The sequence below is a fragment of the Fundulus heteroclitus genome, chromosome 18, assembly GCF_011125445.2.
Source record: "Fundulus heteroclitus isolate FHET01 chromosome 18, MU-UCD_Fhet_4.1, whole genome shotgun sequence".
Taxonomy (NCBI): domain Eukaryota; kingdom Metazoa; phylum Chordata; class Actinopteri; order Cyprinodontiformes; family Fundulidae; genus Fundulus; species Fundulus heteroclitus.
The window spans coordinates 13,803,943-13,829,857 of NC_046378.1; the positions used below are offsets into that span (position 1 = coordinate 13,803,943).

The 25,915-nt window shown below is 40.9% G+C and overlaps 1 protein-coding gene across 1 annotated transcript in view; it reads right to left on the bottom strand.

Moving 5' to 3' along the window:
• Nucleotides 1–13,859: 13,859 nt before the first annotated feature.
• pid1 (phosphotyrosine interaction domain containing 1) overlaps nt 13,860–25,915 on the bottom strand; it is a 42,930-nt gene continuing 30,874 nt past the window's right edge. Inside the window, exon 3 of the mRNA XM_012859417.3 lies at nt 13,860–17,708. Coding sequence (XP_012714871.2) covers nt 17,208–17,708 — 501 coding nt within the window. The 3' untranslated portion in view covers nt 13,860–17,207. The remainder of the gene's footprint in view (nt 17,709–25,915) is intronic.

The window sequence follows — 25,915 nt, forward strand, 5'->3', positions numbered from 1 at the left end:
CTTTTTCATTTAGTTTTGAATGTCTAGGAAGATTTAGTTATCCATGATTTACCATTTTCCTGTTTAAACATGACTTGAGACAGGGCTCATTTCTCTCCGTCACTGGGCCACGTTCTTAGAGGAAGGCTTACGTTTACATTGCCATCATACACACTGAGGAGAGCAAAAGCTCACTTTAAGTTTCTACACACCAACTGGGTTTCTGAAAGGCTCCTTTTTTTTTTTTTTACATCCGAAAAGTAAATTATTTCTTTCCAACTATCATAAATGTGAACATGTTGAGTTTGCTGAACACTGCTTGGACTTTATCTGCAATCCTGTTTTTTTGGCCAGATAAGGCTTAAACTTAATGCTTTCAGTAGCAAACTCTGCAGAAGAGTTTGTATTAAAACATGGCATGAATTTGTGGAAGGCACGTCATGCTCACTGGAAAGGATGGTGGAAGATAAGTGATGCTGTGGGACTGTTTATCTTCCAAAGGCCCTCAGCAATGTTGTAAGAGTGCATGGCATCATGATCTCTTACATACCGGGAGATTTTAAATAATAATCTGGTGGCCTCAGACAGCAGGAGGATAATCCAGAATATATGGCAATAGCAGCACAGAATTGGTTCACCAGATAACAAATTGACTTCTTTAAAAGGCCATCTCAGTTCCCAGACCAAAACTTTGCAGAAAACCTTTATGACGAGTTAAGAAAAAAACACAAAACAACCAATGATGTTCTTTTATGGGATTTTTTTTAATATTATTTATTATTTTTTTGTTGTCAAGAATAAATAAAAGTTGAAGCAAAGGGTTGCTTTACATTTTTTACAGTGTGATATTGTACTACTGTGATAAAAAAATGCCCTTTTTAAAAAAAAATCCATGTAAATATTTGTAAAATGCAAACAACCTCTAAAATCTGCAAACTGTGGATTAAAAATAATGCACCACAGCTCCCCCATTATTTCCTCACCAGTGTGATTGCTTACTTTATTTTAGGTGTGAGCACTACACAAATATGTTCATAGTTTTATTTTGTGGATCCTTTTTCAGTTTAATCAGAGATCAAGATTCTTTGATAAAGAAATGTTTTGCCAAGCCATACAGAAGAACACTGGTAATGGCTGTTATTGACTCTCACAAGGACTGATTCACAATTGTTTCCTTGCACAAACATGTTTTGATCCAGAGCTCTGTAATTAGCTGCCCTTGAAGCAACTAAAACCGTGTGGATTAGCTCGTAGGTGAAGAAGACTTGTTCGTCTGATAGGAAATGTGCCTGTAAAATCTAAATAATTCACTCACACACATTATTATTCATGAGAACAGTCCATTTGGATCAAGTGCTACCTCTATATTTCCTCTTTATCGTTTGCTGCCTTTAGGCAGATTTCAAATCTCTCTCAGTCATGTGTGGAACAAGCTGTGACACAGGGAGCTGAGTCGGATGATGTCCCGTTAAAGGGGTAAATTTGACTTCAAAAACATGTGCATCTGAAGATATGGGTTGAATACATCAAAACAAATGCCTCTGTATGCCGAGGTTGGGGCGGTCCTCTGCCCTGCTCCACCCCATCCTGGTGACGAGGATCACCTCGCGGGACTTGATGCTGGTACATCAGGAGACGTGGAGGAGGCCGTAGGAGGGCAACAACCCTGCAGCAGGACCGCTACCTCCGCCTTTGCGCAAGGAGGAACAGGAGGAGCACTGCCAGAGCCTTACAAAATGACCTCCAGCAGGCCCCAAATGTGCATGTATCTGCTCAAACGATCAGAAACAGACTCCATGAGGGTGGTATGAGAGCCCGATGTCCACATGTGGGGGTTATGCTTACAGCCCAACACCGTGCAAAACATTTGATATTTGCCAGAGAAGAGCACCCTGTGCTCTTCACAGATGAAAGCAGGTTCACACTGAGCACATGTGACAGACGTGACAGAGTCTAGAGATGCCATGGAGAACGTTCTGCTGCCTGCAACATCCTCCAGCATGACCGGTTTGGCAGAGGGTCAGTGATGGAGTGGGGTGGAATTTCTTTGGGGGGCTGCACAGCCCTCCATGTGGTCACCAGAGGTAGTATGTCACTAGGAACAGAGATGAGATCCTCAGACCCGTTGTGAGACCATATCCTGGTACGGTTGGCCCTGGTTCCTCCTGATGCAAGACCATGCTAGACCTCATGTTGCTGGAGTGTGTCAGCAGTTCCTGAGAGACAAAGGCATTGATGCTATGGACTGGCCCATCCATTTCCCAGACATGAATCCAATTGAGCACATCTGGGACATCATGTCTCGCTCAATCCACCAACGCCACGTTGCGCTACAGTGTCCAGGAGTTGTCCAGAGCACGAGCGAGCGCTTTGAGTGGGATCCAAGAGTGAGGCGACCACACAAGGTTAACACTCTGGCGTCCTCCAGCTGTCAGCTCACTGCCTAAATACGAACCGCAGGTGTGCGCCACGCCCACCTGCCAACTAAAATCACCTGTGGAAAAAGGAGAGAGGGAAAAAGGGCAGGCCGGCAGAAAGCTGCTTGGCACTGCCCACTGAGTCCTGACAAGGTGCATGTGTCTTAGGTATTTTACTAAAATCCCAATCAGCTATTTAGTTCAATTACAATTTATTTATAATACGCCAGTTCACAAAACCTGTCATCTCAAAGCACTTTACAAAGTCTAATTCTGTGGTGAAGGATTTTGTTAAGTAGTAGCATGTGACTAGGCACCTTTTTTGCCTGGAGACACTTTAAGCAAAAGAAAGACTTAAGTTGTAATTTAATTCTTGAGAGAATTTTGATTTTATAGTACAAATCTGACCCCAAAACATGTTGAGTTAATCAGATTTTTTTTTTTTAAAGAAGCAAATATCTAAAAACAAAATTCAGTGATAAGGTTTACACATTGAATTGCATCCTCATTGATTAGGTTCAAATAAGCAGAATTTACCAAATCATTGAATAGGTCAAAGAAAACATAACTGACATCAGCGCAAAAGAGATCAAATTAAATCCCCAAAACTACAGAAAAATTACATTTGTTGTCATGACCCCTTTAATATAAATAAACAAAATCAGCTGTTCAACCACATGCTCCACACTTCAATCCCAAATCCTTCCAAAACAAAACCGCAATCAATTAAGTTCAATAATAAATAGTCCAGTATTAAATTAAAGAGCAGTCTTTGAATGAATCTGTTCAATCAAACGTCAAATTCCTTTTATAAATAATAATTTAAAAACATAAGTTTGTCAAAATGTGCTTTGTTCAGGGCATCAAAGTCATATAAAGCTTTGCTGTCGTGTTTATAAACAAACAATTTAACACATAGTCAGTGTGACAACATTACGTTTAGTAGTCATCAATTAGCGGCTTACGTCTATAACTGTTACTGCTGTGATTTCTCAATGGATAATTGATATGCTGGCTGTTGTTTTTTTCACAGGCTCTCCTGTTCATCAGACGAAATCCTGGAAGTAGACTGCCTCGCATGTATCTTCTCTTTTGGATCTTTATGCAGCGCATCTCAAGCAGCAGCTGCATTTCTATTCACTAATCAGTAGATGTAGGTTGTAGCCGCAGTCACACTGTATTCATTCTAAATATCTGACACTGTCAGGTATGGAGCGCAGGTTATCTTTGGTCATAAGACTCTGACAACGGCCGTCCTTGAACCTGTCTAACAGTGAGACATGATCAATGATTTCTTCACGCGACAGCTCAAAGTCGCACAGTGTGTACCGGGCATAGAAGGGGTTAATTGATGTTATTAATGGGTCACAGCTGCACATGGGTTACAATTGTTTAACACTAGTGCATATGGGCCCCACATATGGCATCTCGGAGGTGTGCTGGTTTCGCTGTACGGGACAATCTGGTGGAGCGTCTTCCTGAGCCGGGGGAACAGAAAAGACAATGCAAACCACACAGGGATTATGGTAGGGGATCGGATGTTTGTGATAAAACTACTGCTAAAGGCATGCGTTTTACAATGCAGCTTTTACATGTATACGTTGTATGCTGTTGGCTGCCACTGTGGGATGTCAATCCAAACATTTGTTCCTTTTAAGGCCGTTTTAGGACATAATTTGATGTTCCATTCGAACTAAATAGTTTTAATAATGAGGACATCTGACAGCATGTATATTTACAGAACAAGAGAGTGATTTTGAAGCAAGTCAGTTCGGAACCTCGTTGCAACCTTTACCCAATAAACACAAGTTGTAACAAAAAAAAACTTAAACCTTTGGACTTAAAACTCACCGGCAGTTACATCTCCTGTGAGGCTGTATTGATCTGTGTAACGATTTTTGCAAAGATCTACCTCAGTTTCAAGACCTCAACACTTACCCACTGAACTCTATTCTTTAGGGTAATGTAGAGCTGGAAGGCTGTTTGCATACTGACCAGCGAGGGAGATTAAACAACGGTACTTTTTTATCTTTATGGATCTGCTTGAGGACTGAAAGATAAACAGTTGACGAAACAGTTTTGAGGAATGCGTACAAACATGCTGAGGCTAGAAGACTACGCAGACACAAATGTGGAGAAGAGATGGATACAGCAAATGAAAGGCTAATAAAGGTTTTAGTTTAGTAATAAAGACAATTACATCAGAAGGGAGAACAGTGTTTTCAGGATAAGACTGAAAAGATGCAAAAACATGAAGGGCTAGACCTCTGAAAACACATTCCTTTCAACTTTAACTCTCTTCCAGGGCAAGTGCAGAGATGAATCTATAATTTCTTACATAGATTTTTTTTTGGGAGGGAGGGGGCACAAGTGATATAGGTAATACACGGCAAAACCAACAACAACAAAAAAGAGAAGGAAGCCTTGAAGATCAGTTTTCTCAGATCTCAAAACCCACAGACGGATGGTTTTGGCCTGTTTCAGTGTTTCCCTGTCACTGGTTCTTTTACCGATACATTGTACCTGAAATGGTTTCTTTACAACTTACAGTATTTTAACAGTAAACCTACAGTGTGTATATCATTGTAATCGTATGTTATTAATGTATTCATTCATCATAAAAACCACTCTACTTAAAATAAATCCCTCTTACTGTCAGTTTTATGTGGATACCGTAATTAAATTTAAGTGGCCGGTTCAATCACACTCTTATTTTGCCTATAATGATTTTTGATTTGAAGGTTTGCAAAGAGCATGTTACTGAAACAGTTGGCTTGACCTTCTCAGGACCCGCTTCCTCTATATCTCACTTGTAAAAAGGCTGTAGAAACCTACCTGTGACTCCTTAGGCTTAAAAAGTACACATCTCTTCATCACATTAACTTGATTCACCTGGACCCAACCCTTTTGCTCTTTTATGACCAAAGAATTACAACAAAGCAACAGATGTGGATGTAATTAACTCATTAGATAGCTACATCCATCCATAACTACAAATTAAATCCTCTTTAAAACACGGAATGTCAAAGAAATTGTCTTGATAAACCAAGTGTGACCAAAGGCTGTAGTTCTTCATTTTTCCACATATTGTCTACATGTGAGGCAAGCCGGTGCTTTATGTTGCTTAAAATGTGAGCTCTGACGCCGTGTGGCGTTTTAACAAGATCACCTGCGAAGAATTCCTGCCAGGTAATGGTGATGATTCAGGGAGAAAGACTGAAATAATATCTGGGGCTGCAGGCTTCCACCGCTCCCTGACACATTTTCATTTAGACGATTGGTTTTACGGAGAATATAATTTCCATTTTTCAGTAGGTGTTGCTGTGATGGAGCATAACGGAGAAGAAAAAGGCCTGTAAAAAGACTCATTGATATAAATTAAGGCGCACGAGCCAATAAGGCACTGAGAGGGTTGTGGTTGTGTATAAAACAAGAGGAGTTTTATTAGCTGAAGGTGCATCTATGGTGAATGAAAGGGGAAAGAAAAACACTGATCCAGGTTAGAAGCTTCCTCTACCTCACATCTTACCATTGATGCTTAGAATCCGGTTAAAATTGCAAACAAAAGTTGAATTTAGATCAAATTCCAGGAGTGGTTAAGCAAGCCCAAATTTTGCTTCAGAAGAATGTCATCCGAATCGTCTTCCACATTGAAAACGGCTAACCCGTGACCTTTTCAGTATATGGTGATTATTCACCATAAGGATCCCCAGACAGGTAATGGACAGACCTGTTCTGTCTGCCAATGCTCAGCTCTGCTGTATGTTCTCAGACCTTACAGTCTGTAGTTTTACACCAACCTGACCTGATGACGTTACGACCCAACACACGGTGCAACAGTGTACTAATATGAATAAAAAGGAATATTAAATTTACTTTTCTTTTTTTCTTTAAGTTAGACGATGCCTGGTAACAGTATGAGCAATAGCACTGTTTAGTTTAGTATTACAAAAGCAAAGCTGTAAAGTTTTGGGGTCTGTGTTTATTTATAGGTCTTACTGGCTTTGAATTATCATTTTGTGATTTGAAACTGTTGACCAATTTTACCACAAAAATATTTTTCCTTTGTAGAAATTTTTATTTAACTGTAATAAAAAATGTTGCAAGGCTTTAACCAGCAGCATTATAACTCAGATCACCTCTACCAGGCTTTTAGCAAGAAGTTCAAGTAAATGTCCAACCAAGCAATTTTATCATCAGATTGAGCATCTCTAAGGTTGGGCAGTACTTTTGTATGAAGGTATACTGGTGTGTGTCTATGTATATATATATATATATATATATATATATATATATATATATATATATATATATATATATATATATATATATATATATATATATATATATACACACACACACACACACACACACACACAATGATGTTCTTTAATATACAAAACTCCGACATAAAACAGACAAACAAAAACATACACACAAAAAAAATTTTGTGCAAAGATTACTTTAAAGTTTAAATATGGGCAGTGTACATCCTGTTGTGAATTCTTCGGCTAAAAGTCCTGCAGCAGAACATTATAATTTATTTCAAAAGCAAAACCTCGTCTTTAATTACCACAACGCGCGATATTGGCAAGTAGAAACAGTCCCTGCACCACGTTGAAACCATAGATCATTTCCTTCATTAACCAACCTGTTGGTTGCCTCTCCCAGGCATCCATTAAGCATTACCCAGTTTATTTTATAATCAAATAAATATCTAAAAGTCTATTTGTTGTGGGAACGTCAATAAATTATGTAAGCATTTGAGCGCTTGCGTCTTGGCAGTGTGGCTGTCAGAGACAGGAGGGGAGCAACGCAAGCTAAACCTAAAACAAATCGTCAACATGATGATGCTAACAGTAAAAACAGCAACATGGCAGAACCTGAAGGACAGACAGCAAGACGAACACTAAAGCCGAGCTGAGCGAATACAGAGGGAGAGCCTGAGATACACTGAAATGAACGCTCCATCCATGCTCACCCTGGTGTAGCCTTCAGCTGGAAAGTTTGCATGTTGCCAAAGAGGAGCAGATGCTACACGGTCAAAATCTCAGCCGGAAACAAGTTTAAGTAAACATATGTATGTGGTGTGCCGTTTTTTGTTATGACTGGACAGCCATTGTTTGTACAGCCCACTCTACAATTATCTTCTGGAAATGGGAGGATCATGCAGTGCTTGATATACACTGGATGCACTAAATATGTTGACTGTTAAACATTTTCATCTCAGATTATATGTACATATATATATATATATATATATATATATATATATATATATATATATATATATATATATATATGCACACACACAGAATTATATGTTTTTTGTCTTCTCAGCTTTGTTCTGAAATATGTTGAGGCAATATTCCAGTAACTTGGAAAGAAAATATCCCATTAACACACTGAAATGATTTCATAGAATTACGTAAAAACAAATATGAGGTTCGTCTGTCCTGAGGTCCAAAGATTGGTTCCATTGAAAGCTGGCTGAACTCTGCATTAAGACAGAAAGGATCGTGCACAGCACCATGACCTGCCAGAATAATATGCCTCAAGTGCTCTGTGAACTTACCTTAGCACTCCTTTCAAACGCTCTGGCACATGAGGAGGGAACAAATGTGAAGGGCCATCCATCCATTTATCCAGCCATCTATCCATCCAGATGGAAGCTTGGCATTTGTGATAAAAAAAAAAGCCTGCGGTGCCTGAGAGAAGGCAGAGATGTGACAGATAGCCCCCTGACACTATCTGGCTAATCCTGGGCAGAAGCATCTGAAAAGAACAAGTCCTGCCATAGTAAAAGGCTTCCGTAAGTAAAGACGTAGAGCTGGAACTATTGAAATCATCATTTCCACAGTTTCATTAATTACAGATACATTGTTTTACATTAATTAATAAAGAACAAGAGTAGTGTTAGTTTATTATTATTATTCGTTTGTGGTTTTGGTTAACACTTCATGTTGCAGAGTTGGAGAAAATGACGGTATAAATGCAAAGCAAGACTGGCCCCTAGTGGACAAAAAAGGGAGGGAAACCTCTGTTGAAATTATGTAGTTGACTTGAACTCTTTAAAAGGTGCAAAATCACATTTTTTTATTTCCTTTTCAGGCAAATATTTGAAACCAGACACTTTGGTATGTTCTTTCTCTTCTGAGTGGTCTGACCCTGCCGCTGCAATGTGGAAGAGCTGGATAAGCCAACACCTTCCTGAACATCTGGACGCAACATGACGAACCAAATGAGTCGTGTCTTCTGACCTGCCACCTACACGTTCTTTTCCCCCCTTCATTTCTCTCCACATGCATTCTTTTCCTTCCATCCGTTGCCTGCCTTCACATCACCTCATTGTCCTTTTTTTCCCCCCTGAGACCATCTGAATCAGTCTGGGCTGTGCTGCCAGAAGGCAGCCAATAAATTTGTCACTGTAAGAGAAAATGTTTGTGTTTTCAATGCTTTCGATTGTTAGTTTATATATATTCATTAAATCTTTCCTATAAGGAGAGCTGTTTATGTGCTGTTTTTTTTTTTATCCCAATTGACAAAAATATCTCAGATAATTTCACCCTAAAAACCTTTTGCATGTCAAAACTAACAAAATCTATACAAAACAATCTTCAAAATCTAATTTACTTTGTTAGGTTTTTGCAAACAGAGGCCCTGAAGGGTGCATGCAACCCTGTTCAAATGCCTGGTTCTTGAGACCTAAGAAAATAAGATCACAATATAGCCTTTCACAACCTATTCTACCTTTAATTTACATGCATTTTGTACAGTTAACTTAAAAAAATACATATCTTTAGACAATTAAAAAGGTGCAATGATCTGGTTGTGTAACTGGGCACACTCTTCAGTGTTTTGTTCAAACAACTTTTGATTCAATTTCAACGTTGAGTTTTCTTGGTTACAAATCAAAAATCTGGTTAATCTAAAACAAAGGTTAGTTGTCCTTGCAGGATTTGACGCTAGTAGTTTATTAGCATTGTTTACCCGTAGCCATAATTCTAAGAGGTTACAGACGATTAAAGCAATATCATATGCACCATGGAATGGTGAGAACGGTCATAAATAATCAAAGAACTTAACTTTTGGGAGAACGGGAATATTGCAAAAACGGGATGTTTCTCCAAAACTGACGAAAAGACATTGCAGAAGCTGGTGGAGGGGGGCTAGCAAGACGGCGACAGGCAGCACTGAGGAGGCTGCAGGAATAACGGCCTAGACTGGCTCGTTCTCTGCATTGGACGGCAGTCTTTTACATCCTCCACGTCTGGACTTAGGCGTACAGTTTCATGACCAATGTCAAACACATAAAGGTTTAGCGGCTCAAACTCGTTTAAAACCTTATAAAATAATGTGTTGAGGTTTGATGAAACCAAACTGGAACTTTTGGCTACAAAAACGACACTACGTTATTAAAAGACCAGCGTACCCACAGGGAAACATGGTAGTGGCAGCTTTGTGGTCTCGGGTTGCTTTTATCCAAATGAAATGGGGGTTCCCTTTGAGATGCGTGGTTATTTATTTATTTTAACGGTATTAGGAGTCAAAGCGGAGAGGAAAATTAAAGTTTTGGACTGGCTGATTTACAGCCCAAAGTCTGCTGACAGACTTCTGACACAGAAGAGTTAATGCAATCATTAAGTTTAGACACTGTTCTTATTTCTAAAAAACTTTCCTCTCAAGAAGATTTATTTACGGACTTACAGTAACTTTTGGGCAAAATAACAAAAGCTATATTTTACTTTAAGCTGAGGAAACTGAAGGAGGAAAGAATCTGAATAATATAATGACAAAGAGGGTTTTGCAGACAGACCAGCTGACCTTTCTCCAGGTTGTTTTTTATTTTGCTTTATCCCTCTTTCAGACTTTCATCTCTCGTTCAGACCTGCTCCTCGTGGATCTCAGACCAGACATTTCCTGTCCCCCCCAGGGATTCAGGAAAGCATTTTGTCTCCCCCTTTTTTTTTTTTTTTTCCTCCTCTCTGCAACTTTTGTTGTTTTTGCTTTTTCCAACAGCGAGTGCTTTGGGCTGCCGTTGACAGAGTGTCTCAGGTTGCAATAAGTAGGCAACAGCACCTCTCCTGTTGGTTCCAGTCCATATTTCATCATGGCAGGAATCTTAAATCCCGTGAAGGCCTCAGGGAGACATCCGCCAGGAGGGGGTGAGACGGGGGATCTGGACTGGATCAGAGGAAATGCTTGTACGTCTGAAGGAGATCATTTATCCTTCGGTCTGGTGGAGATATTACTTTGTAGCCTTTTTTTTTTTTTTTTTTTTTTTAAACTAGCTTTCTGGTGAATCATTTTATTGATATGCTTAGGCTTCAGGCAAAAGCACAATTTTCCATTTACAGAAAAGTCGGCTATAGTCAGAGGAGACAGTTATATTTTGTCAGGTCTAAAGGTTTTCATAAATTATCCTCAAATGTTCAGAATAGTCACTGACCTCTAGTGAAATAGTTTCTCTATAGAATTGGATAAAATATGGAACTGTGTCTTGTAATGTGTGCGCCGCCTTGTCAAATGTTAGCAGGGCTAGAATCTCTGAATTCATTGGGCTCCATATCATTTACTCTCCTACTACATCCTAAAACCCTGAAAGTCTAAACTTTTAAAAAGGAACATTAGCCAGTCATTAAAAAAAAAGGGTAAAATGAGATTAAAGCGAGGCAGATGACACCATGATAACCAAAGCTCGGGGTTTCGTGGAGCAATGAGCCATCTTCAGTTTTTGAACGTGTTCCTGTGGCTTATTATCCAAGCGGTTTCAGGGCTCTCCGTCCGACCCACTGGGTCGAGTTAGACAATGTCCTCATCATCATTTTTGACCCACATGATCATTAAATCTCCTTTTCGATCTGCTTATTCTGTATGTCTGTCAAGACAGCTTCCTCCATTGAGATTCCAACTACCTTTACTCAATGGTTTCTGCTTCTGTTCAGCTGCAGTCGATTAGTTTCGCCATTCAGCTAACAACATTCACACAGCAACTACAAAATACTGTTTTTTGTGTGTTTGTTATAGTATAAGAGCACATCTTCATAAATTACCATATCACCAAAATGTCCATTTATTGTAGTACTGCGGTGATTCAGTTCAGAAAGTAAAACACACATTCAATAGATACATTGTACAATGAGATATATTGCAAACATTTATTTCTGCTTATTTTAATGATCATGGAAACACCAAATAGCTTCTAAAAAAAAAAAACTGGTTTATAAAAACAGGATTTTCAATACAGAAATATCGTCTTTCTGCGTCAACGCGTGAAATCCTGCATCACTGCAGAGCAGCATGGAGCTGATAAGGTGCTCAGGAAGCAGAGCTCGCCTTAATAAGGGGCTTCAGATGGTTTGCTTTGAATGTTTGACAATCAAGTATGGCATTTGCTGGGCAACCAAGCACAGTGATCATTTCACCATTAACCATTAAGGTTCTTTTAACGGGGCAGGAAAGTGGTAAACCCTGATGGAAAATAAAACCAGCGTCTCCATAGAGCTCATCTGTCTATGTCAAGAGAGGGAAGCAGGTAGGGCTCCCGGATGAGGAGAGGACGTTAGACCGGACTAGCAGTCCTTTTTTCCTCCTTCACCAGAGTACGACACGCCCATCTCTGGTTCTGGAGAGGCTTAATACTTGAACGGGCTTTCCTTTTGTCCTTTTATCCCTGCTGCTGGATAACCTTTAATTTTACCACATCTCGTCCTTCCTCTCAATTTTCCATTTATATGCCTGGGTACAGAAACCTGTGAACAGCCACAGTTTACATTGGCAAGAGGTGGGTGTCTGTATCAGCCCGCTGGAAATGAAGTCAGCCATCTTCCCTATGATTGAGTCGGCCATAAAAATAAGATTTCTGTATTTGAAATATAGTCATTTTACACACAGTGTGTAAAATGACTATGGATGAATGTCAAAGTTTGAGCCTAATTAGTGAAACAAATAAACTTTTGAATGCTATCCCAGTTGATTGAGATGATTTTTCTTAGTAATCCAGTTTATTCTTGGTGCCTGAATAGCATCAAAACAAGTGTTTTATTGTTTGAATTACATTTCATGAATCCTACATCTGCCTCAATACCACAATTTATTGTTTTGTCACTTTGCCTTTTTTTTTTACTAAGAGCTGAATTTTTTTTTTTTTTCATCACGGCGAACCACTCAACTTTGCATCTATTGCAATAAAATTTGTGGCGTTTCAGTCAAACCACGGGCAGAAAGAATGTATAGGCCGCGGTTCACTTCACACATGTTTACAGTACTCCACCACACTTTTACTCCGAGGGGCCCCGCTGAGCGAAGGAGGCCGAGACAGAAACTCAAAAGCAGTCTGATCAGAAGCCATATTGGCACCGCTTGTTTCCCAAACTGACCTCGAGTGTGTAGGCCCTTGGCAGGGGGATAGACAGGCAACTGTGAGACTCAGGAAAGGAAGAGCGGCCAACTGGAGTGCTAACAGAGCAGCATTGTGAACTGCGGCTGGCTCGGGCCTCAGCGGAGGCAGAGGCAACCGGCCGGGGGTGGCCTCTTTCCTGGGCCCCAGCAGGACCCCTCGGCACAGCAGCGTCACTGGAAGTGGGTCAGCGATAAACACGAGGCCACAGTGAAGCTTGTGTACAGTTAGCAGAAAGGACGACAAGCCCTAGAAACAGGAAAAGGCGTCTTCAAAATACGAATGCTAAAAAGCTTCAAAAGCGGCGGCAGTAATTTGTGCTTCCCAGAGGGGGGCAGTGTTCTCTTTCAAGGCCCATTAGCATCCTCCTCAGCCTTCTCAGCATCCATTTTGCATCTAATTCCTCGCAAGCACTTAGGCTGCAAAATGATTTCCTGCGACACGCAAGCCCGAGAGGAACCAGCTATCTTGTTACTGATGTGGGCGCTTTTATAGACAAAACAGGGGAAGACTACAACAGAGCAGTAAAAAAGAAGCCGTTTTAAAAAAAAAAGAATGCGAGGAATGGTGGCAGTAAAACTGGAAACACTGGAGATGCCACCATGTTTGGGAGATTGTTCTTGGCAGTGGGAACGAGCAAAGTAAAAAAGAAAAAAAGACAATTGATGTAGCAGAAGTGGGAGATACTGGAACTTGGTCATAGTTTTGCATATTTTGGGACTGGTGGCTTAGAGCTGAGGGACACGTCTCACTGACTGCAGCAAAGAATACCCCCACGAACAAAAAAAAATTTGATTTTACGTGGACAGCGAGGTTATGCTTTACATCTGTGCTGGCACCTTGTCAGAACATCATGTGTCTGAGCCGTTCTGTTTGCTCTGAAACCGAGCACGCCTGCTGTTTATCCTCCCACACGCTGCCGCAGCAGGGAATCCAGTCCGTTTAAAACCCAGCAGAGTTTACAGAATAATAAAAGAGGAACCTCTTTGAGCCCAGATCTGGTTTACTTTGGGGAATAAATGCAGGGAGAGGACTGATGTGGAGACAAAACAGACCACACCATCTTGGGATCTTGGTAAATGCTTTATATGCAACTGTGTTTTTGATCTTTGCACAAACACCATATAGAAAACAGTTATGGTAACATTGCCCCCCCCCCCCCCGCCCTCCCTCCTTAACATTTAACACGCATCTGAGCTGTAAGGCAGACATGGCACAGTAAACTACAGCTTTACAAACATTCCCCTCACATCCCACCTCTCCTTACACAACACTTCCCTCCACATTAGCTTCAAGCACACACACACACACACACACACACACACACACACACACACACACACACACACTTCCATCCGTCGCAATCAGCCTCTCCACTTCTTCACAGTTCAGCTTAATTACACTATTTCAGCATTTAAAAGGTTCTCAATAATTTTTTTTTATTTAAAATAGCTATCACCATTTATGTTGCAATATTTGGAAAGTGATACATTTGTATTTACATAAGCTTACTGAGCAAATACATTTTGTGTACATATCGTATGTATTGTTGTATCTAGGCTTGTCTATGGGTACAATCGCATAACCTTTGCCTGCAAGCTGAATCCTCGTGGTGTCTGCGCGTTCACAAACGCACCAGAGTCCATCTCGTACCGCTCCGGCTTCAACCGTTTGTGACAGAACCAAAAGCGGTTCGGGCCAATCACGTTGCAGTATTGAGGTTTAGGGCGGGACATAGCGCTGAGACGAAAGCAAGAGCGGTCGGACCAAAATAAACACGGCAGCGCAGGAGGACGCGCGTAACAGCAAGAAGTGCCTGGACTAGCTTACCTTGTTGTGGTCTTGCATGACGTCTGCGGCTTATATTTTAATTTGATACCGTGATTGGCTAAAACCAACCTGTGGTAGGCGGGCACTAGGTGTTGCTTTGTCCAATCAGCTTCCCCAAACGGATTCAGACCCAGAGTGATAATGTGCAGAACGGAGAGTGCTACACATTATCAGTCTGGCTGGCCAGGTTAACAGTAACTTCCCAAAGTATTAATACGCCTTCAATTTGTTTTTGTTTCTTCACATTTTTGTGAATCACACTTTTCAACACATTTCCTTGGGGCTATTTTGAGCATATTAGTGAAGAGGAAGAAAAATGACATGGTTTTAAGAATGTTTTGCATAAAAATAAAAGCGCAGCATCCATTGGCTTCGTTAGCTCCCTTTACTTCCGACACCCCTATCTGAAATCCACTGCAAGCGATTGTCCCCTAATTCGTGAACAGAATCCATCTGTGTGTAATTTAATCCATGTATCAATCCAGCTGTTTCTGTGAAGGCCTCGGAGGTTTTTAGCAAACAAAAAGCAATATGAAGACCAAGGAACGAAGCAGGCAGGCCAGAGAAAAAGCTACGGCACAACCACCTGATGCAACAGGCTAGACAAGCAGCCAGGGTGGCCATAGTAACTCTGGAGGAGCTACAGAAAGCCACAGCTCAGGCAGGAGAACCTATGACTATTAGTGGTTCCCACCCATCATGGACAAGGGGAAAGGAGAAAGCCATTGTTGAACGAATTGTTTTGCAGGAAATCTTTTAACAGCACTAGTAGTTGCTCATGCAACATATCTGGCCTTCAAGTAACAAGGGCAAGGCTGCTCAATGCTTGATAGACAGGCATAGGAAGCCTCATTTGAGGTTCGCCACAAGCAACGCATTGCAAGCGTTGTGGAAGAAGGCGCTCTCCTAAGACACGACCAAAATGTAGCTTTGTTGCCTGCATTCAAAACGGTATATGGTTGCACGTAGTGCTGAATCAGGGAATAAAAAAATGCACCTTTTTGAAAACCATGTTTCCTTTTTCTTCAACTTTACCAACATGCACTTCCTTATAAAGGTGTACCTTTTAAAAAAATCCCCCAAAATACACTAAAATTTATGTTTAAGTGACTGTAGAAGAAAGATTAGGAGGGGTTGTAATACTTTTACAAGGCCTTGCATGTGCTGATTAAAGCCATGTGACTCGAATGGCACTCGTTCTGTTCAGTGAAGTCCTGCCGGACAAGAAAGCGCCGCGGTCCTGGAGTGGAGATGCAGAGCAGCGGAGATATCTGTGCCACTCGCTGTCACTCCCTTCAAGGTGTCGCGATAACTCGAGGCGATCTGCGGAGCCTGAAGTGACCGGGCGCGATGTGACGCGATCGCAGGGAGACAGACTCATACATTCTGCAGCGGCCGGGAGGCGTGGAGCCGTTCACATGAATGGCTGCGGTTTAGCGTACCGACCACGTCAGCGTTTGGGCCCGCTCCGACTCATGCGGTTACTTGAATATTGTGTCATTTATTGATTAAAAAAAGAAAAGCTGGCAAATGGTCACAGTACCATGCCTGATTTAAAAAAAAAAAAAAAAAACGTTTTCAGACATAAAACCAAAAAAAAAAATGGCCGCCACCATTTGATACGCTTATTCCTCATGTCTTCCTACTCTCTCACATCCAGGCGCTTGCATCTTCATGCATGTGCATACAGAAAAGAGACGTAAGCGTTTACACCTACACGCACAAAGAAAAGCATATAAGCACTGTGAGATGACGGGGAAAGTGAGGCACATGATCTGACAGGCAAAACGCAGCCTGGATTTTGGTATACATAAAACAAACGTCGGACGTAAGACGATTAAGGTGTCTGAGAGATGCTCCGGCTTCCAGCCCAGTGAGAACGTCTAAAGTGTAACCCGCTCCCCATCATCTCTTACTGCTTCATCTCTCACTACCAATGAAATGGAGACATAAGTTGTAGTTCTCTCTTAGTCATGCTTTGTCATCACTGTCTGGGGATCTCCTAAGGAAGCCTTAGTGAAAGCCAACCCCCCCCCATCCCCACTTGCTGTGATGAAGCAGAGATTTAACAGATAAAGAATCATCAGCAGTCCTAAACTCTGGGCTTGAACCTGGGACAGGCCACCTGCGATCTTGTGTTTGGTCCCTACATGGCAAGAAGAACAAAAGGTCAGTATGGCATTGGCTAAAGATGGCATTTGTTTCGTTTTGTGGATTAAAAAAAAAAAGCACCACAGGCAGTCTTTGAGAGGTGCAGAATATCAGGAGCTGAAAGGGAGACCATGAATACCATTTTTGTGGATTATTACATGTGGGGCTTCGAACCCTCCAGAGGGTCGAGTACTTTAATGTCTATAAGCTCTTTATCAAATCTGTTTCATCTACCTTTCCTTCAGTCAATTTTTAGGCTACTTCATCGTCCTGGCCGTGTTGGTTCATATAGTGGATATATTTTTTTTTCTTTACCAAATTCAAAATAGAAAGAGACGGCAGGGGAAAGTGAATAAGAGAAGTTACTCTGTCCATCCAAGTCACCCCTCAATTTGTTAGAACAGAGATCAGGAACGCGAGCGTCTTCGACTTCAACCGTCGTCCGGGGTCGAGTCGTCAGGCGTGGACGAGTCCTCGGCAAAGTCGTCTGTTGAGCCGCTCTTGTGAATGCGCCCCTCGCTACTCATGCTTTGGAAAGTCTTGCGGAAAGCCTCCATCATGGAGTGCGCCAGCTTCTTGGCCTCCAGCTTGCTCTCACACTCCACGGCGTGGCAGTCCATCTGGAAGGACAGGTCGTCGTTGATCTCCCGGTAGATCCAGGCGAACACGTTGGGCCTCACGCTGTGGTCCGCCGTGCAGTAGGCGATGCGCGCCACCTGGTAGGCGTCCACGGTTAACGAGACCTCGCCGCGCTCATCCAGGTGGTGCAGTCGCACCTGGAAGGGACGGATTTCCAGCAGGGAGTTGCTCGGGGGGGCGGAGCCCTGCTGCTGGGCCACGGCGCGGCGCTCCACCAGACTCACTACCGCCGACTCCGTACAGCCCGACAAGAACTGAGTCCCAGAAATGGTCATCTTGCCCAGGTAGGTCACCTGCAACAAATCAGACACACAGATACGCTCTGGTTATTTAGCACTCTACAACATTTAACAAAAATAAATCTACAATAGGCTTTTAATGAATTGTGTCATTTGACTCAGGTATAAAATGCAAGTTTTAAAAAAAAAAAAAAAAAAAGGTGGGCAAAGACTGAGCATTTTAGGACCACCACAAAGGTGGTATATAAAACTATATTTTTTTAGTAAACAGGGGTTTCCCAGAAAAAGGATTTACCTGGTGCTTTACCAAATGCTACACGTTCATAGGGATGTTTCATGGGTAGTTTAGGTCAGAAGTCCTCATTTAGCCAAAAGCCAGAATAAATAAATAAAAAAGAAGCACAGCTGCATGTCCTTTGCTCTATTGGCTTGTAGCAGCAAGGCACTGGTGCCTGGAGGTTCTCCAAGTGCGTCCACGGGTTCTCTCCTGGTTCCCACTTCCACCAACAAGCGTGTGAGGTTACCAGGTCTCTGTAATTTCCACTTAGACATGAGTGCATGCAGGGATAATCGTTTGTCTGGGTGTTGCCCTGTGATGGACTGGTGACCGGTCAATGCTGTTTGTCTTGTCGCCCCCCCATGCAAGGACGAAGCAGGTATAGAAATTAGACTGATGGTTTTCAACAGTCACCTCAGTGCACCCTCATTACACCTACAAACGCTGTTCCTGTAAATGTTTGCTTCTGCCTCCTCTGTCATCTGAATTTCTGCAGATTGCAGCGCAGTCAGGCAATCCACGTAAACATCATATCTCTGCAAACAGATGTCTTAACAATTAAAACTCAATGTTAATGAATGCTCTTCCAATGTCAATTAGCCTGTCTGACCACTAATTGGTATTTCTAAGCAGTGCTCCAAATGGGAGAAAAACAAAACACTTCTAGCAAGACTTAGAAAACACCAGGGAGACATACTGAAAAGACCCAATGTTTAGAAATCAACCTGGATGCCACTGCCACATGTCAAAAAATATCAGTATAACAAGCTACGTGAAGAAGAACAAATCTGTTATTCATGTGTTCAACTACTTCATTGTTTCATGTTTTTTTCAGAAATTAAGCAGGTTAAAAGCAAACCTATTTTGGGGTGTTAAATATGGCGCTCACGTTTTAACTGGCTGTTGTTTCTATGAGCTTATGACGAAGCTTCATGCCGGGCCAGCAGTAAAAAATAGGTGCATGGCTTTTGGTGGCACAAGTCAAAGTTTTGGCAGTAAAAGTTGAAAGATGCACCAGACTTTGACTTTGAATTCGAAAGTTACTGATGTAAGCAAAACTTTTTTTTTTATCAATAAATTGTTAGAAGAGATAAAAACAGTTAGTGATAAATTGAACAGAAAATGATCTGTAGATAAAGATGTTTATAAACAAGGACTATTTAAAACAAGAAATGTAACAGTTTTTATTAATCAGAATATTCCTATTCAAAAGAATAGATTTTAATTGAGTTGAACATCAATCCTTGTTGAACATAAAGTGCAACCAACATACAAGTGTATGTATTAAACAGTTTCACCGGTACTTAAATGCTATGGGGAGATTCCTGAAAGTTTCTGGTAAAAAAGTATTGATTATATAAACTCTAAAACAAGTAATAAAATTACATTATCTAACTACTGCAACTCTCTTCCATGTGGAGGCAAACCCACTCTAAACATTTTACCGACACCTAAAAGACAGGTCTTATCCATTAATTGTTACATAGCCAAACATTGCGTTTATTATAATTGCGGTCATACGCGGTTAATTGTCCGGCTCTTCTTTGATGGATTATTAACAGTGTTTAAATACATCAGCCATCGACAGACAAGGTGACTTGCGCCCGTATGTTGTTGGTCAGAAGCTGAACATTTGGAGAATGGTGTCATCAGGGTAAAAGATACTCACAAATAAGAGGAAATTAAATGTCCAAAGAGAGCAATGACAGAGACAAAATCACCTTTGGATCAACTAACCATAAAACAAAGGTCATTACATTTTCCTGTACGTGCTGTAGAAGGGATGGAAGTCAGCCTTTTCTAATAGTGATTGCGTACATTAAAAGAGAAAAAGACAAACTATGCCATGTTACACAGAATACCTTAGTAATAACCCTGCACAACAGGAGCGTGACAGACTTAGACGGATAAGAAGAAAGAGTTAGAGAAAAAAAGTGTAGCTGGAGTTTTCTTTGGGAGCGAGGCCAATTTGAAAGCTGCAAAGGAATAATGGCTGACTTATGCACTTCTCTGCGTTCTGTTCTTTATGGTTTAAAAAAAAAAAAAAAACATACACAGAGGAGGAGCCTTTAAACAGTTTTTACCCCCGTCTGTGTTTATTCTGGGCCAGGGAGACACTTCTGAACTCTCTTTGAGTTCATTACAGTTGGCTTCCAGCCCACGTTTGACACATGGCTGCAGACAACATGAGTACAATGGTAAAAGTGAACTACTAAGATATGCATCGTTTTTATAAACATTTACAGAGCATTTGGCCTGCATGCATGGCTTAACGCACAGCGGCAAAAGGCAGCGAGTCTGATCTTGATGAAATCTCTGAAGAACTTTGTGTGAACCAGCAAAAAGTCTTTAATATGCTTATATTGTCTAACTCAGATAATCAATAAAATGCTACCAAGACAGGACAGTTTCAGCCCAATATGGAAAAGCAGCTTTAGTTTGGTGTCATCCATCACTTCACACACAGTCTCTGCTCAGTCTACATCCCCTCGTGCTCCACTAGGTTTTTCTGACTGAATGAAACCTTTCAAGTTGCCGTCAACTAGCCAGTCGTGCCGTCTCTTGGTAAGGTTTGCAGTTCTGAGTAGCAGTTAGGTGCAATATTTACCATCAGGCTTCAAAGATGTAAAAGCACCCGAGTTAAGATAAATGTAGTCACATAAAAGTTTCCTAGTGTGTGTCTTGCAGAAGTATTTGCGCTCCGTGAACTTTTTCTAATGGTGCAACCACGAAGTTCAACATGTTAGACCCGTAGTAGCGAATCCGCGGCTCGCAGGCCCCAAGCGGCGCTTCTGTTCGTTCTGCGCGCCTCACCACGACTTGGGTATCAGTCACATAAAATACAAATAAAATCCAACAAAGTGTGTAGTTGTCATGTGACAAAATGTAAAAAAAAAAAGTTTTTACTACAAACGAGTAATGACTGATTGATGTAATAAGTTTAAAAATTAAACAATGAGGTATAATTAGAACAAAAGTATTAACTTGGCTCTACCCAAGAAACATCTCTCCTCTTTATACATTCTTCTTACTCTGATCATTCTCAGTAATTTCCTCTTTGAATGTTATCAAAGCAGATGTGCAATGAAGAAGTTTTACCACATGCTGTAACAAGTGGATCCATTTGTGGGCCAACCACGTGGCAGTTTCATTTCAGTATTTGGCAGATCTATATTATTTAGGATATCTTCACCCTTTTTAAGTAACAGGGGGAAAAAAAATAAAGAATCTTTCCTAAATGTAATTTTTAATTCTCTCAACCAAATATTACAAAAACAGACTAATAATCCTTTTAACAGATGAGTCTCCTAGATCACTAGATTGCAGCACCAAGTTTCTATTTCACGCAACAGAAGCTGAAGACCCAGACAGTAGAGCAGCTGTCTCCTCATGCCTCATTTTCATTGGAGGTGAACAACTATACAGTCATTACGCAGAGTACAAACTGTCAACAGCAGGAATGTCAGTGTAAAAAGAAATTACAACCCGTTTAAATCCCAGGGTTTTACATGTTTTGTACAATCTGTTAATCATTTGTTTAAAAAAAGTTTTGTTCTTTTTTTGTTTTTTGAGAACGTTCTCCCCCCTTTCAACCAGGAAAATACTAATTTGTGTTGAACTGTGATGACATTATTTATTTGCATGTTTCTTTGTTTTTCTTGAAAAGCCCAGATGGAGCACATCATGCTCAGATAGACTCAACTTTGCATCTTGCAAACATTTTTTGAATGGATCTCTTTAAATCAGAGGAGCAAAAACGCACATGTCGCTGCTTCTTGCAAAAGCTTTGTTAGCGCCGTATCATTGGAGTATTAATGATTCCAGATGCATTTCAAAACCACCGAGTGAAAACAGAAGTTGCTAAAATTTTGTTTTCCTTATTTGTTCCACAACTTTTGAATATGATTCAAGATATCCTATTTAGACACGTCTCTGTTCATATTTCCAATGGTCCTCCTAACCCTGCTCCAACAGAAATGTGCAATTCTTTTCTTTGGTTGCTTATTGGCAATGTATTGTGTTGGATTATATTTGGTACAACTGTAACTGTATTAAGTTTGCCTAATTTATTTGTCTCGGCATTGCTCTTTTAACTTTTCTGACAATGCTTTAATTGTAGATATCTGTTTTGTTTTTTTGGAAGTACATTCAGTTTTTCACTAACTTTTCAGCTGAGGCCATTTAAGGCAAATGGGTTTAATGCCAGTATTCCCAGTGACAACTTCTATCTGACCACCCAACAAGTGTGAAGAAGGAAGAACTTGATAAAGGGGAAGGGAAAGTAGAGGAGTCATCATGAAAGGGGAAAGAAGGAAGAGAGATTAGGGAACAACGCAGTCTGAGGTGGAAAGCAGATATTGTAGTGCTATGATCCATATTTAATGAGAAGCACTCACAAGTGAAAATAAACCAATGGATGAGCCAGTCTTACTCTGGTGTGTATAAGCAAATAAGGGGAGCAGAGGGGGGTTAGTTACCAAACAAACAAACAAAACTTGGTCAAATCCTAAGATGGAAAAAAAACAACTTCCATTGCTCAGTCAGAACAATAAAGGCTGAGAGAAACTCATTTACACTTATCAACTTGTTTTTTTTTCCCCAAAGTTAGATGTTACATTCACTTTTCTAAAGAAAACTGACAATAAATGTGAAACTGGTTGCAGATGACAACAGGTTTGGCTGTGAAGTGTCTGTGAAATTACCCAAATGATGTAAACAGGATTATTTTTTTACATAACATAATAAACTGAAATCCCACTGCAGCAAATTGAGCAATATTTAGCATTACTAGAAAACTGGTCTGTATGAAAAGCCCCCTCACCCCACTAAAAGGAAACGATTCTCTGATACACCTAGAGACAAACCCAAGTCTTTTTTTTTTAAACAAGGAATCATCTTAAAAATAACCTCTCTGAAAAGTAGCGCAAGCAGAAATTCATTCCGCTTTCGTTTGTGAACCTTAAGAAAAACTCTCAGTTCGAGGAGGAACGTGGAAGACCGATTTTAAATTAAAAGCACACATTTTTATCCAACATGTGACCCAAGCTGCAGCGCTGGTGAAAACCCTAACAGAGGCACGCAGCGGGTCTGTGCACAATCTGTCTGGAGGCGAACTGAAGATGTGAATCTGAGGCCAATTAAGAGTTTTTCTTTAACTCCTACAGCGAGTCTGAGGTTGTGTGGGAGAATCGTGTCGGTTTTCTAAGAATCACCTCTTACATTCACTATAAAGAGGTGAGTCTGCACAATGACAGAAATGAACAAATAACTAGTGTTTTCAGATTTTTTGGCAGCGAGCGACGACCTCAGGTACAGAGGACAACTGATCTTATTTAATGACCTCGGAGCCAAAACGGCAGATGCTCAGCAGAGGATAATTCATGAAGCAAAGCAGTCCAGCTCTGGCAGGAAGCTCATCAGCGTCTGGACAAAAAAATCTATACATCAATCCATCCATCAGCAGCCGGGACACATCTGCAGCCCTTGACTCTGTCAAGTCTGTTCACCAGTTGTCTCTGTGCTGTCAGGCAGGCAGCTTAAATCAATGCACCGAGCCACAGAACCCCCCCCCCCCCCCCTTTGTTTTAAACTTTCCATCTGTTTCTGCTCCACTCCAGCCTTTCCCTCCTTTACCCCCCATCCTCTTTCTTTTGCACCCCCTACTGTAGCGCACTTTCATCGACACCCTACCTTCTAAAGCTACTCCATCAGAACCAAGGTGCTGATTTGAAGTGAAACGCTGCGGACAAAGAAATAAAGATCAGTTACAGAAGCGGAGCCCTTGGGACCATCAAAAAGAAAGAACGCCAAAAAAAAAAAAAAAAACACTGACAGAAAGAGGGGGGGGCAGAAAAAAAAATTGCAAAAACAAAGACAACGTTCCAGTAAATTTTTACAAAGCACACGATGGAATGCCGGTCTAGACGAGACACGAAACGGCTCTGCAAACCCGCTTTGTTGACGAGACACGAAAAGAGAGAAAAGCAGCGCAAAATGTTTGTGAGAGTAACAAAGGAGGAGGAGGAGGAGGAGGAGGATGGTTAAGCATTAGCATGTGTGGTGAAACATGTGGCCACTATTACAGTCTCTGGTTTTCCTTTTCTGTTCTCGCAACAGAGGGAAGAGCTGGGAAGGCACCTGCAAGACGCAACGCAGGGGATCAACGTCAGCATTCACACGAACGTTTGTTGTGGAGAGTTTAGCTCATAATTATTCGTACTTAAAGCGATTTTTGAATTACACCAACACGTTTCTTCTGTCTGGAAATATTATTAATGTTTTGGAGTGAGCCGGCCAGAGAACAGACTCGACTCTGACGGGGGGAATCTGTGAAGGGAGCTAAATGTTAGCGGGATGAGAGGAGGTCTTCCAACCTTAAAACTTTAAACTCATCAATGATTAATCCTCAAAATACCAGTGGAAAAATAACAAAATTAGTTTGACTGCTGCCAATCCAGTTTTCCACTGATTTTTGAGAAGAGCATACATTTTCCAAAATATAATTTCCTTACCAAAATGTAAATAAAGACGATTTTTCTTTTCTTAATCTAATTTCTATTCCTTTTATATTGTCTTATTATCTTTTGAGCAATCACCATCCAATGTGCTCTCAGAAAACTTCTTGGCTTAATACATCAGAGCTCTGATTACCCCATATATTTCTAACAGAGCACTTCGCTCTCAGACTGCAGGTCTGCTGGTGGTTCCTAGAGTCTCTAAAAGTAGAATGGGAGGCAGATCCTTCAGCTATCATGCTCCTCTCCTGTGGAACCAACTCCCAGTATTGGTCAGTGAGGCAGACACCCTGTCTACTTTTAAGAATAATCTTAAAACTTTCCTTTTTGACAAAGCTTATAACTAGAGTGGCTCATGTTAGAGTGACCCTGAGCTACCTCTATAGTTATGCTGCTATAGGCTTAGGCTGCTGGAGGACATCAGGGCCTATTTCCCTCACTCTGCTAGGTTCTTCTACTGTTCTTCAATTTGCATTGTTTAGTTTTATTACAAATTTTAACTTTTTGCTCTGTCATTTTTCTCTTCATAGTAGGTACACCCGGTCTGACGTTCTGTTAGTTGTGACACCATCCAGGGGAGACAGATCATCCGCTACTACCATATAACGTAGAGAGTACTCAATGCGTGCTGCTGAGCTTTTTGTGTGTCTTTTTCAAAAAATGTCTTTTTTAGAATTTTTGCTTTATCTTCTGTTTTCATAGCTTATACAAACTGATGTAAGTAATTGCATGTTATGACAACCTCCAAACAGTATATCATAGGGGAGGGGGACAGAACATATTTGACATACTGTCAAACGTGCAAACATGTAAGGCAGCAATTTAACAGTTTCAGACCTTATTGCAATGATGAAGCAGTCATAACTTGGCCTTTTGGTAAGTCTGTATTGAATGTAGTTTGCTGCATCTGACAGACTCTTTGACTTTCTCATTCCAGTTGCCGTAAGTGGTGAGAAACTTATTTAAGCCACCTAATAATGATGCATTTAACACCAAATCAGGATTAATTTTTGCCACCTTTTCAGGTGACCTAAAGAAGTGCACAACAACCTTCCACTAGAGCTCTCTCCATGTCTTTGAATTGGACTCCATATGTAGTGCTCATTGTCGTCCCATTCCGGATCAGATATCAGAATATTTGTTTCAGATTCCCATTTTATGGGGATTTATGTATTATTTACACTCCTAGTTGAGAACGCTTGATAAAAGTGACTTATAGGTTTCAAAATTATCTTACCTAGTTGTACATTTATCAAGGGTTCTTCAACTGGCGAGGGGTGCAGTACTTTGCTCCATTCTTTATGCTTTGTCAAAAAGCTCATAAGTCTTAGATATCTGGGGAAAAAAATTCTGCAACTGGAATTCATTCCTTAGCTGTTCAAATGATTTGAAACATCCATCTATGATTATATGATGTAGTATTTTGCTGAATACTAAAACCCCTGTTGGCTACAGATGGAGCAACTCCT